Source organism: Zea mays, chromosome 3 (genome assembly GCF_902167145.1).
Source record: "Zea mays cultivar B73 chromosome 3, Zm-B73-REFERENCE-NAM-5.0, whole genome shotgun sequence".
Classification (NCBI taxonomy): Eukaryota; Viridiplantae; Streptophyta; class Magnoliopsida; order Poales; family Poaceae; genus Zea; species Zea mays.
In genome coordinates this window covers 223,219,058-223,233,281 of record NC_050098.1, presented here as the reverse complement: position 1 = coordinate 223,233,281, position 14,224 = coordinate 223,219,058, and the positions used below count along the sequence as shown (strand labels likewise).

At 43.8% G+C, this 14,224-nt stretch overlaps 2 protein-coding genes across 2 annotated transcripts; one reads left to right on the top strand and one right to left on the bottom strand.

Annotated features, from left to right (window-relative positions):
* Positions 1-1,607: 1,607 nt before the first annotated feature.
* Positions 1,608-6,570, top strand: LOC100383602 (putative calcium-dependent protein kinase family protein). Its single transcript, NM_001176250.1, has 8 exons — positions 1,608-2,296; positions 4,122-4,265; positions 4,362-4,514; positions 4,894-5,009; positions 5,101-5,268; positions 5,627-5,754; positions 5,844-5,943; positions 6,252-6,570. The coding sequence occupies exons 1-8, from the start codon at positions 1,618-1,620 to the stop codon at positions 6,336-6,338; spliced, it is 1,575 nt and encodes a 524-aa protein (NP_001169721.1). The 5' UTR covers positions 1,608-1,617; the 3' UTR covers positions 6,339-6,570.
* A 4,088-nt stretch (positions 6,571-10,658) lies between these two features.
* Positions 10,659-13,931, bottom strand: LOC100282934 (uncharacterized). The gene is made up of 9 exons (NM_001155839.2): positions 13,197-13,931; positions 12,936-13,018; positions 12,283-12,433; positions 12,079-12,178; positions 11,889-11,972; positions 11,724-11,796; positions 11,572-11,624; positions 11,391-11,473; positions 10,659-11,056 (listed from the first exon to the last, which is right to left on the bottom strand). The coding sequence occupies exons 1-9, from the start codon at positions 13,317-13,319 to the stop codon at positions 10,901-10,903; spliced, it is 906 nt and encodes a 301-aa protein (NP_001149311.2). The 5' UTR covers positions 13,320-13,931; the 3' UTR covers positions 10,659-10,900.
* Between the last annotated feature and the right edge of the window lie 293 nt (positions 13,932-14,224).

Sequence of the window (14,224 nt, the reverse complement as noted above, 5' to 3'; positions counted from 1 at the left end):
TTAAATAACCGGTTTATCAAAACTAAAATTTGTATAATACATTTGAGAGTATGACAAATACATATGTACAAAAAAATGTCTCTAATATAGGTATTTACGTAGAGGATGTGATTTAGAGAACGTTGTTGGAGAGGAAGGAGATATAGGGGATGGGATCTTTTAGAGAAGACTATAAATGACAAATATAGAGGATAGATACAGAGGACGTTGCTGGAGACAGCCTAAAGAAACTGAACGCAAGAAATCACGGTGACCAAGGGCATCAAACTGACATCCCAACAAAAGCACTAGACGCCACTGACCCCACGGCCCCGTCGCGCTCCCATCCCCACCACGCATCCGTTCACACGGGCTCACCGCTCGCGCCCGCACACCGGCACACGAGATTATTGACATTATAAAACACGACAAGAACTAGTTTCGACGAAATGGAGGCCTAAGCGACGGCTTCGACATTTTGGAGACGCAGACGACGACCAAACACTGGTATGGAATTGATTTAGTCATTAGCTGTTGCGAAGAAGGATTTAGCTACTTGAGCTCACGCCGTCTGCTACCCGCAAACTCTGTTGTCTGTAGCGTCACCGCCGCCGCCGACCGTCGTGGTCTACGTCACGGGTGTCGGCTGCCGTGAACAGGGCCTGGCGATGGGGAGATGGAGGTGGAGACTGCGATGGAGGGAGTGACGGGAGGCTGGCGCCGAGCGCGATGGAGGGAGTGACGGGAGGCTGGCGCCGAGCGTCAGCAGTGAATAGGACGAAGGCGCTGGAGGGGAAGGGAGAGAAGACCATCGCCCGAAGCCGAAGGTCGGACGTGCTGTACAACTGTAGAAGGGAGATGGTGGCAGTGGTGGCCATGGTCTTGAGACGACCCCAAGACCAGAGGCCTTCCCGGCGAGCGGCGGATCGGAGGCGGAGAGGGCGGTGGGTCCGCTGCTGGTTGCTTAGGGCCCAGCGCCGTGTGGGGGAAGGGAGGCGGCGGACATGGGATGTTATGGCGAGCGGCGGATCGGAGGCGGAGAGGGTGGTGGGTTCGCTGCTGGTTGCTTAGGGCCCAACGCCGTGTGGGGGAAGGGAGGCGACGGATATGGGATGTTGTGGTGGGAAACAGAGGAGCCGATGAGGGGTGGGAAGGAGCAAGAGAGGTGATGGACTGGTGGTTGACCAGCGTCGGTCGCCGCGAACATCACCCACGTCCTCGCAGACGCGCGCAGCGTCCATGCTGCAGATGTTATAGGAGAAGAGTGAGGGCAAGATAGGACTAGGAGTGACGGCAAAGTTCACGGATAGCAGACGCGTGAGCTCAAGCAGCTAAATCCTTCTTCGTAGCAGCTAATGACTAAATCAATTCTATACCAGCGTTTGATCGTCGTCCAGGTCTTCAAAATATCGAAGCCGTCGTCTAGACCTCCATTTCATCGAAACCAATTCTGCCATGTTTCATAATATCAATAATCTCCCGACACACGTCCTCTCAGCTCTGCAGCAGTGCACCCTCTGTTCCTTGCCGCACCCAACTCGCCCCCACCCACGCGCTTGTGATCAACGCGCCGCGCTCGTTCTCCATACAATTTCCACTTCAGTCGAGGCCACCTCCTCCCCCTTTCGGCACGCAGCCATGGGCAACCGTGCGTCGCGCCACCACCGCCACGCCACCGAGCAGCAGCCAGAGACGCCGACCCTTCCCAAGCCCCAGATCCAGCCGCCGCCGCCGCCGACGCAGACGCAGCAGTACCAGCAGGCCCCGCCGCCGCCGAAGCCGAAGCCGGCGGCGGACGCGAGGGCGGTGGGGCGCGTGCTGGGGCGGCCCATGGAGGACGTCAAGGCGACCTACACCTTCGGCCGCGAGCTCGGGCGGGGCCAGTTCGGGGTCACCTACCTCGTCACGCACCGGGAGACTGGGCAGCGCTTCGCCTGCAAGTCCATAGCCACGCGGAAGCTCGTCCACCGCGACGACATCGAGGACGTGCGCCGGGAGGTGCAGATCATGCACCACCTCACCGGCCACCGGAACATCGTCGAGCTCCGGGGAGCCTACGAGGACAGGCGCTCGGTCAACCTCGCTATGGAGCTCTGCGAGGGCGGGGAGCTCTTCGACCGCATCATTGCCAGGGGCCACTACACCGAGCGCGCTGCCGCCGCGCTTTGCCGGGAGATCGTCGCCGTCGTCCACAGCTGCCACTCCATGGGGGTCTTCCACCGGGACCTCAAGCCCGAGAACTTCCTGTTCCTCAATAACAAGGAGGACTCCCCGCTCAAGGCCACGGACTTCGGCCTCTCCGTCTTCTTCAAGCCCGGTGAGTGCTTGATTTTGACTTCATCTCTTCTTCCATATGGATCTTACCGTATGCCTTTATGATGTTTGACTAGATGCGGATGTGGAATTGACTTGACCCGATTGCCTGGCTGGACGGTTTCAGACTCAGCATTACTAAAATGAGGGTCTATATATGGAAATGGCATTATTCAGATATGTCCATCCTTGCTGCGTGTTCTGTATATATGAGGCATCCAGATTAACTCCAAAATATTTGACTCTAAATTTGTTCCAAAGGCGACATTGTGATGGCGTTGTAGATTTGCATCGTTTATTCTTTAGGCACTGCATTGTTTTTGCCATTGGTCCTTAATTGAAGGAAGCATAACAGATCAAACTTGTGTCAATTGCTTGGTAGACCCAATGCCACATGCTCCCATGTGAGTAGGTCTGGGAAAGAGATAAACTGAAGCAAGCCTTCATTCCACAAATGTGGAGATGCTGGTTTAACCGGTGACTTGGTCACTCAGTGAGACAACTCTCACCACTGCACCAGCCACCAGGCCTACCTTCTCATGTCAAATGCTTGCATTGCACAACAACAACAACAACATAGCTTTTTTGTCCCAAGCTAGTCGAGGTAGGCTAGATGAAACCCACAATAAACAAGGATAGGAAAAAAGGACACCGAAAGGGTAAAAGAAAGATGATATAATTAAGAGTAAATATAAAAATATACAAAGATCATGGTTTGGGCAATCAAAACATGGTTTGGGCACGTTGATTGCTAGTCTCCAAGCGCACCTATCCTTAGCTAATTCCTTGGAGATATTCACTCCTTAAGATCTCTCTTAACCGCCTCATCCCAAGTCAATTTAGGTCGATCCCTACCTCTTTTTACATTATCGACTCGCTCTAAACCCCTTTTACGCATCGACGCCTCAGGAGGTCTTCTTTAGACATGTTCAAACATCTCAACCGATGTTGAATCAATTTCTTCTCAATTGGTGCCACCTCGACCCTATCCCAAATATCTTCGTTTCGAACTCTATCCCTTTTTGTGTGCCCACAAAACTAATGTTACATATGCATCTCTGCTACACTCAATTGTTGGACATGTCGCATTTTTGTCGGCCAACATTCAGCACTGTATAACATCGCCGTCCTATAGAACTTACCTTTAAGCTTTTGTGGCACCCTCTTGTCACAGAGGACGCTAGAAGCATGACACCATTTCAACTAAACGGCTGAAATTCTATGCATAACATCTTCATGAATGTCACCAATCACCATCCTTTTGAAGCATCGATCCTATCGAAAAGACTCCTTAGCCACAAGTTTTCCATTGAGGGTAACATCTCCATTCTCATGTCTAGTCGCGCTGAAATTGTACATCATGTTCTCGATCTTAGTCCTACTAAGTCTGAAACCTTTTGACTCCAACATGTGCTTCCACAACTCTAGTTTCCTATTAACACCTTCCCTACTCTCATCAACTAACACCACACCAAAGGATATCCCCTTGTATGTTTCTTGTGACCTCATCCATCACCAAAGCAAATAAATAAGGGCTCAATGCTGATCTTTGATGTAGTCCTATTTTAATTGGAAAGTCGCTAGTGTCGCCATCACGTGTTCGGACAAATGCTTGCCTTGCACAAAATAGGAAATTACGTCGTGATTTTGTCGCATAAAATGGGATATTTACTTTGCAAAATGTTGGTTTCGTGGTGGATTTCTTGCGGGGTTTAGTTTTTTCTCTATATATTATCCTTTTTTGTTTTGAACCTTAACAAGTGAAATGATTTGTTTATTTGCACACTGACATGAGCAAACTGAATGAGAATCCATAATGGATGATGCAGGGGACACGTTTAAGGATCTTGTGGGAAGTGCATATTATGTTGCTCCCGAGGTATTGAAGCGGCACTATGGGGCAGAGGCTGACATATGGAGTGCTGGGGTTATTCTTTACATCCTTTTATCTGGTGTTCCTCCTTTTTGGGCAGGTAATGGTTTTTGAACATCTCATTTCAGTATTTTTGTACTTCAATCACTCTTACACAATTGAATGTTTCCTTCACTTCATCGTTTATTTTCACCAGAGAATGAGGATGGCATATTTGATGCTGTCTTGCACAGTCACATTGATTTCTCTTCTGATCCTTGGCCTTCAATATCTAATGGTGCAAAAGATTTGGTTAAGAAGATGCTGCGACAAGACCCAAAAGAACGCCTGACTGCTGCTGAAATTTTGAGTAAGGCTACTGGTCTTCCCTTGCTTTGTATGTCTAGTTGTGTTTTCACGTTTCATACTACGGTTACGGTATTTTCATGTGTAGAGAATAAACACTCATGTAGTAATTTAGTAGCAATTGGGTGCAATCATTCCTCCTAATTTATTCCAAATTTTGTGCTGTTTGATTATTCATCTGATTGAAAATACATGTTGATTTAAGATTCCTGCTGATTAATCTTCTTTTAACTTTGACCATTATTAGTAGATAAAGAAGACATATATGATGATACAAAGATAGATGTTATTAGATTAACCATGGAAAGCACCTTCAATGTCTTTAATCTTCTTTATATTCATTCACATATGTTGTTTGTCAGTCTGATTTTGTGAGCATGCAGACCACCCATGGATTAGAGAGGATGGAGAGGCCCCAGATAAGCCACTTGACATTACGGTCATCAGTAGAATGAAACAGTTCAGGGCAATGAACAAGCTCAAGAAAGTTGCATTGAAGGTAATTCTAATATTTTTTCCCACAGCAATTATTCTTGCTAAATTCTTGATTTTGAGGAGGTGATTCTAACATTTTCATTAATTTAAACAAGGTTGTGGCAGAGAACTTATCAGATGAAGAGATTATGGGCCTAAAAGAAATGTTCAGATCCCTGGATACTGATAACAGTGGGACAATTACTCTTGAAGAGCTAAGATCTGGTTTACCAAAACTTGGTACTAAAATTTCTGAATCAGAAATCAAACAGTTGATGGAGGCGGTATGTTCAGCCTCTATATCCATATGCTTCATTGTTTTTCTGTTGATGCATAATTTCCTTATAGTATTTCTTTTTTTTTCCTTAAGTATTACTATCCCAATTCCCAAATCACATCTCCCACTTGGAAAACTGAAAGCAATTGTTTTAGGACTGCATTGGACTCCACATTCTTTTTCCTGTTTTGAAATAAAAACTTTTTTGACAGTTTCTGGTATTTTCTAATGAATGGATAACACACCATCACAATAATTTGAAAGGAAACATGTATCAAACGTCTGGACATTGCTGATGGAACTCTTGTAGTAGTTCAGCACATACCATTCTTTTTCCTAATTTGTGTTTTTGATCCCATGAACAGGCTGATGTTGATGGAAATGGTACCATTGATTACGCGGAGTTCATATCAGCCACAATGCATTTGAATAGATTGGAGAAGGAAGACCGTATACTCAAAGCTTTTGAATATTTTGATAAGGACCATAGCGGGTAATTTCATTCTAACTTCGACAGAACTTGTTCTGCAAATGTTGACTATTCCCATTTAATTTCCTCACCATTTAATTTTTTCTGTACAGGTACATAACAGTAGATGAGTTGGAAGAAGCTCTGAAGAAGTATGATATGGGAGATGATAAAACAATAAAAGAGATCATTGCTGAAGTAGATACAGATCATGTGAGTATATATTTTACAGGGTTAAAGTAAAAGATTAGCTCTTACAAATATTGAAACCAATCAACTGCAGAAAGCCGCCTCACTGACATCAATTATGTGGCATGTTGCTTGTTGACTTCAACCAATTGACATGTTCCTAGAATATGGAATGAGTTTTAATAGGAAAAGAAGACCCCACAATTTGACATGGTGGGGGCTTGTGTGTCAAAACATACCGATTATAATATTTTTGCTGGTGCATACATAATGATGACTTTTCTTTTACAAAAAGACATAGTAATGAGTTCCCATTTCTTTACATATGGCAGGATGGAAGAATTAATTACCAGGAGTTTGTTGCCATGATGAGGAACAATACCCCTGAGATTGTTCCAAACCGGAGACGCATGTTCTAACTGTCATGTACAATTTTATTGAATACTTTCAAGACCAATATGCACCCTTAGACATAATCCTGGCCCCATTTTCTTTTGGGAACAACTGTAAGGACTCAATATTTTTTTAGATCAATTTCTCTGCAGCCGGGACATATTTGTACCAAAATAGGTGGTGTTATAGTGACTCGTACTTCGATGTTTGGAGCATCATGGACTCATGGGTGGCAATGTTTATTCCCATTGTACTCGGAGCTCTGCTTTTTCAGAGTGTTGCCACTTGTGAATTGTTCTAATGTGTTGTGGTCTTCGAAATCGTTCATCGATCAGATCAGGCAATGCCATATTACTCCTGAATAAATATTAGCAGTATCGTGGTTCTGGATTGGCCTTGGTGAAATGCCGATCCATCCACGTAGTTCTTTTTTGGGTGAAAATGATTAGATGACCACCCAAAGAATCATGTCTAGGCACCTATTGTATCCTCTGCAAAAGGTTCGTATGTGTAATTTTGACTTGGGTTTATTTCTTGGAGCATATTTTGACCTTTAGATTGTGCTTGTCTTGGATGGTTCCGTCGAACTTTTTTCTCTTAACTTCTACTCTTTACTTCGAACTTTTGTCATAATTTAAACTTCTCCATATGTGATCAAATTTATAAAAAATATATATATTAGCATCTAACTATTCTAGTAAGCACACTATAAAAATGTAATTTATGGTAGATTTAATGAATCGAATCTCATATTGTATAAGTGTCCGTGTATTTTTCTATAAGTTCAAGTTTGGATCACTTGTTCATATTCTATGTATACATGTTGACGTACTTGTTTTCAACTAAAATTTGTGGTAGTTTGGGCAAGACAAATAAAAGATGTTAGTTGTACATAGAAATATTTCACTTTTCATGATCAAAACTAAGGGTTTGATTAGATAGGTTTTTATGCAAATTTACTTAACCTTAAAGCTCATTTCCTTGCTACCACCAAATGCATGATCCTTGGTTTGTATATATTGTGTAAGTCTTGCGAGTACTATTTTGTTATTTTTTTTTACCAAATAACAAAACCTAGAAGACAAACACATTTGACCAAAGGAAACTTAAGTTACTAGAGCTAGCAATGACCGTGTTGTTAAAAACAATAAATATGTATCTTTTCGTCCTAATACATGGGCAATTTTGTCCTTGCCTTGTATGGACTGTGCCCGTGCCTGTCCGTGGGCCACGACCTCAGCCCAAGCATGACTATAAGCATTGAACCAGGCCAGCCTAGCACATAATTTTTTTTGGATTACATCGTGCTTGGGTCATGCTTTTTTCGTGTTTTGGGTCAATCTATGAAACTTGGTCCAAATGTACTTATGTACAACACTACATCTACACTGGCGTTCCTCTGATGGGTGAGGAGTAGGTCTGTGTGGCCATGGCATGTGCCGATGATGTTTTGGGGCAATAACACTGTCATTCTATTTTGTGATTTATCGTTGTGTTTAATCTCTCTTGTAGTGTGCATTGCTATATAAAACTTGAGCATAACTATAAATCATGTGTTGCTGTACTAAACTTTAGATATATTTGAACTATATGTTGTAACTTATATTTTATGTTGAACTTGTGAGTTTAAAATTGCTCTCTTCGATTCATGTGTGATGTGTGATTTATAAGGTACATTTGTTGATCTTGGGCATGACATGTACCGGGTCGACCGAGTTTGCTTTTGTTTTAAATGAACTGTTGCTCAATCATGTGCCTCTTGATGTGGGTTAGCACGTAGTGAGCTGTTAAGGGGAGTATGTGCTACCTCTCATGATTATAGAGTGGTTGACGATTCATTTAAACCGATGGTAATTTGGAGGTTCCCCCACATCACCCATGTAAATGCTTTGTACAGATAGGCGAAGGTTGATAGAGCAAGGATGGAGTTGGGGTGAAGAGCCCCATCAAAAGCCTCTAGGACTCCAATATATAGAGGAAGAATCACGAAAGTGGAAAGTCCATCCCCACTATCACGAAGGAGTAGAAGAAAACATACTCCCACACACTCTGTCGAGGTGTCCACAGGTCCATCTCTATTAGGGGCAATGTGGGCCGCCACCCTGGCCCCCCAAAACTATGGGGGCCCAACCCAGGTATATGTGTATATTGCATACGATACACGAATCGCTGCCACCACGTGCAATGTAGTTGCCTTCGCTTTTGCCAATCCTGTGTGCATCACGCCGTCACTGCCATGGACGTGTTCGCCACTTTGCCAATAGCCAAGACATTGTTGCTAGACCTAGACGCCATGCCAAGACGCAGACTTGCAGCAACACAGAGACGTGGTTCTCCGAATGCTCGAATCACTGTTGTTGGAGTGAAATGTCTTATGTATTATTATTAGTTTATTACACCTTATGTCTTGATGTTTATATATTTTTAAAATCTTGTCGACTAATGATTGATCATTAATATATTTTATATAGGGTTCTAAAGTATAAATTTTTTATCCCAAACTCTTATCTTATCCTGGCATCAAGCGACTATAAAGGACAAGGTAAGACACAAAGACACCCCCTCTAATATCTGATTCCATCAGTGAATTAGTAATTATGTGAATAGTGTATAATTCATATTTTTATGTGTTTATTTTAGTGATTTGTGATATCATGTCTCTGTTGCATATCAAATCTTTTTACTGTGCCTATGATTGTTGCATCTGTTGAAAGAACTTTTCAAGACTAAAATTATTAAAAAACTATTTAAGATCAACAATAACTCAAGAAAGGTCAAGCCATTTGAAGACTTTGTGCGCATTGAGAAGAAATTATTAGATGAAATTGATGTCAATAATATTATCGATGACTCTGTATCGCAAAATGCTAGAAGAAAACTTTTCAGGTTAATATCAAGTTCAAGTAAGTGTCAATGGCTATAATTTATATTATTTATAAACAGTAAAGAATTTTATTGTGCTTAATATTTTTGTCAAATGATATGTTTTAAATTATGTATTCATAAGACTATATATAAAAATATATACATTATATATATAAGAGGGAGGAGGGGTCTACATGTTAGTTTTTGCTCAGACCCCAAATATATTAGGATCGGCCCTGCGTCCACGGTGTAATCATCACGACCCACACATCATCAGAGCTTGACAGTGAAATCCACCTGAGGACTCAGTGCACCTTATCCAACCCCTCTAGGTTTAGAATCTGTGTACTTGGATCGGAAGGATGGTCTCACTATAGTTGGTTGGTGACGGCTGCGAGAGAGAAAAGAGCGCTTGATGGCAAGTGTGGTAAGTTCTACAAAGTAGTGAAGGAAAAGGAAGATGGAATCACATAGCCAATATTTAGGGGTGTTTGATTCTAGAGACTAAAGTTTAGCAAATGTCACATCGAATGTTTGAATGGCTATTACAAGTATTAAATATAGTCTAATTATAAATCTAATTACACAATTGAATACTGAACGACAAGACAAATTTATTAAGCCTAATTAATTCATGATTAGCAAATGTTTATTGTAGCATCACATGAGCAAATCATAGACTAATTAGGTTTAATAAGTTGTCTTATCGTTTAGTTCTCATATGTGTAATTAGTTTTGTAATTAGACTATATTTAATATTTATAACTACCATCTAAATATCCAATATGACATGGACTAAAATTTAGTATGGGAAACAAATAGGGACTCGATGCACCCTTCTCTGCCATTATTACAACTGCCTAACACAACACTCGAAGTATCACACGACCTTGGGATTTGAGAGTCGCGCGACATGACTACTATCTGACACATTGGCCATTAATGAGGCGGTTAAGGCAAACAATATTATTAATACGTGAAGTTTCCTTTCACGTATGATACAATAGCTACGACGAGATAGGAGTAGTTGGACATCTATTGGGTATGATTTGCTGATGTAACTCATTCTTCTCTTGTGCTATAAAAGGGAGGAGTAAAGCAACATAGAACATGTTAGAGGTTTAAATCAAAAGTTGTGGCTTCAGCCTTTTCAAGGCTAGTTGCATATAGAAAGAGCTCTCGCATGAGTCTGAGCTCCTTTGCTCGACTCAATAGTAGACATCATAAGGGGCGGCCAAGGCTCTCCCCACTCACTAGCGTATACATTATTTGATGGTGTAACCTCTGCTTACACTTGTATCTAATCATCATTCATATAGAGGACCTAGGGTATTACTCTCAGGCAGCCTAAACCTCACTAGGTTTTGTGTTTGCATATAACCGTGCCAATACCTTGATCCAACGGTCTTAGATCTACCCTCTCCAATTTCTCTGTTACCCTTGGTACCTTGATGTCGCAACACGACTACAATGCTGTAATTATTTGGCTAGTGAGATGACACTAGATTATAAAACTAGTAATATATATCCATATAAATCATTACATTAAGGTCATGAGCAAGATGCCAAAGACTCTAGATTGAAAGCGCATCCGTAAAGGTTTATCTCTAGAGCACTAGCATACAAGACCCAAATACCATATACAAACATGTATACATCTCATGCCCTTAACACTTCCACGTCGGTTTGGCTGGAGCAAACTACAGGCTTGGCTTGCAGTTGATCAACGCACAGAGACGTTTTTCATCTTTGCTGATCTGTGTTTGACAAAGAAAGCGGCTAGCATACTTTTTGTGCGAAGCGGAGCCTTCTGGATTTGTCGGCCCCTGGGGTTGTCCAAAGAACTGAACGATGACAAGTGCCTGGTCGTGGGCTGATCCTGAAAATCCAGGGAATTCATTGGTTTCGCTTGGGAGCACATGATTATTCTCTATGGTGTTCAAATAAGGGAGTGTTTGGTTACTAGGGACTAATTTTTAGTCCCTTCATTTTATTCCACTTTAGTCTATAAATTGCAAAATACGGAAACTATAACTCTATTTTAGTTTCCATATTTGACAATTTAGTTATTAAAGTGGAATAAAATGGAGGGACTAAAAATTAGTCCCTAAAACCAAACACCCCCTAAATTGTAAGCTTTAAGCAGACGTTTCTATAATATTATTTTTTACATAATGGAAACTGGTCGATTTTGTATCATGTTGTAGGTTTACCTTCATGCCGGCACTGACAATATCCAAACTGGTTATGTTGGACTGCACATTCCTGGACAAGGGAGATGCAGATGATTCCTTGCCTGAAACATAAGCAGCTTCGGTTAAGTTTTCCTGCCGTCTACATATAGGCGATGCCAAAATCTGCCAAATGAAGAAGTAAATATAAGCAATTAAATACCGAGAAGGCGGAAACCACTTGACGAAGCCTTAGTAGTTTTTGTTTCTCCTAAGCTGCAACAAAGCAGATGACAAGAGTGTCACAAAGGAGGAAGTGTTAAGGGAGCAGATGACCCGTTCAGCAAGACTGAACCAGATACATGTCTGACTTACGCAATTTCAGACTGATCTGGTCTACTGGTTTTGGAATTCTTCTCGGAAACCAAATGCCACTCAAGGGTCCTTGCTGCGGGGGGCAAAAAAATGTTTCGTTTCAGTGCACCAAGTGCTTGATACCAAAGTTGCAAACTTCTGCACAGAAGTAGGAAGAAGCTGCACCTGAAGAGAAAGGCCTTGGCGTTGGGTCGAAATCAGCATCGGCTTGCGTAACAGAGAAGGCCTGCATTCTTTTGTTTCCCGCATCTAGCTCGGAGAGAAGAAAAAAAGTCAAAAGGTTAGCTAGTAGCTAAGCATGCATTTACCGTTTCCTTCACTCCAGAATCGCGTATTTACTGAACAAAACCCTTACATGGTACGATGTAATGGTTATGGTGTCTTCTGGCAGCCCCCATCATCTGCTGTTGTCTGAGGCCTTCTTTGTCCGTGTATGTCTGGCAGGTACGGACTTGCTAAACATTGGTCCATCGAAATGTCATCAGCTTTAACGTTATACATATATTGCACGATGATAACAAATTTCCTGTGTTTATGGCAGAAGCAGCAGCAGCAGTACCTGGTTCAAGCATGCTACTTTCAACTCGAGGGTTGTTATTTCTGAAGCCTGCTCTTCGTATAGGTCTGTCAGCTTGTAGGCCACTGTGCCAAGATGGTCGACAGCGTTGACCAGGGCCCTGACAGCGTAATCTTTCATGTTGTCCAGCACCCTGATATCAAGAAGCATGGGGAAATGGGTGAGAGAATTACTATCGCAGGAAGTTCTTCTTCAGCAGATACTTGCAGTGCCCTTGTGTTGTGTTCTAATATCTATGGATTCACTTTTGCAGTGCCCTTCGCTGCAGTGCAGAATTCTGGACCTCCAAAATAAAATGAAGTAAACAACCCCTCACTGGAAAACTCTAGAATTTTAATTCTTCAAAAACCCTGTCACCGAACATAACTTCTTTTTTTTGACATAATGATGCTCCAAGTCCTTCGACACATAATCCCCATAATCAAATGATGTACTTTGCATGCCCCTGCTTTACTTCTAGGAAGGTAATAACCCCCGAACTAATTCAACTACACTAAAACCTACTGCTCCTAGATTTGTAACACCAAAATGAAAAAAGGAAAATCCATTGATTGATTTGGTTTAGAGAAGAAAAAAAAATCGCACGGACGTGGAAATTCCGGGAGAAAAGGACAGAGGGGAATCGCATCTCTCACACTTGCTTCTGTTCGCTGCGGAGGTAGGACTTCTCGCAGTACTCGGAGGCCGAGTAGAGCTGCGGGCGCAGGTTCTTGAGCTCCTGCAACCACGGGCGGCGATCGTGAGCTAAACAGAAAAGGCAAGCATGGATGGCGGTCCACAGGCTCCCGGGAAGCCCGGATCTTTGCACTGGTATTCGATCGCAATGGATGAATCAGTGGTGGAAAGGAGGATGAGGTCGGATCCATTGACTGCGACTGCGACTGCGACTGACTGACCTGAAGCGCCTTGACGAAGCTCATGCTCCGCTCCATGGATGCCTCGTCGACGGTGGTGGGAGCAGGGCCCGCCCCAGCCCCGGCGGCGGGCTCAGCGCCAGGCCGCCACGGCTCGTGCTGCATCGCCTCCGCCGCCGCCGGTTCGCTCGGGGCGGGAACAGGACGGGCGGATACGGGGGAAGCGGAAGGGCCACGGCACGTGAGGACGAAGCAAGGAACACGCGACGCCTCTCGCGCGGATGCTTTCGCTTTGCCTGCCGGGATTCCCAGCCTCCCAGTCCCAGGTGTAGGCCAGTGCCGGGTGGTGTGTACTACTACTAGCGGGTAGCGGCGAACGGCACGATGACGTCTCTCTCGGTGCAGTGCAGGAGTGGGACTATGGGCAGGTAGTGGGGTGCCGTGAGGTGGACCGGACGGCGACGAGGTGGTGGTTGCCGCTTGCCGGTAAACTTTATGGTAGAGTGGGAGGTCCATCCAGTCAGTCAGTCAACCGGGGCGAGGAGTGGCGGCAAGATTTGATTGGCGGGTGCCGGCAGCCGGACGATGGATTGGGGAATCCAGTGCCAGTGGAGGCGTCTCGCTCGTAGTCGTAGCCTAGCCTAGCCTAGCCTCATCGCCGATCCAGGGTCGGTCAGGCTGTCTGCTACTGCTTGCCTTGGTGCTTCTGCTTCGTGGTGGATGGATCTTGATTCTTACGGCCGAGACGTTCGTTCGTTCGGCAGTAGCTTTTGCCGCTCGCTCTCAGTCCCAGTCCTCCTGTCCTCTCTCCTGTTCATTCTTTATGGTTGGTACGCTAACCTGCTCGGAGTAAGCAACAAACTTTGCAGGTACAAGCAGCTAAGCAAGTTTTTTTTTAAATTACTAACAAACTTTGCGGGTACAAGCAACAAATTAAGTTTTTTAATTACTAATAATGGCCCTGTTTGGATCCTTCAAGCCCGGCTAGAGCTAGAGCTAGTTTCTAGCTCTAACTCTAGCCCAAACTAGCTCTAGCCCTCTACGTGTTTGGATCCAAGGGCTAGTTTACA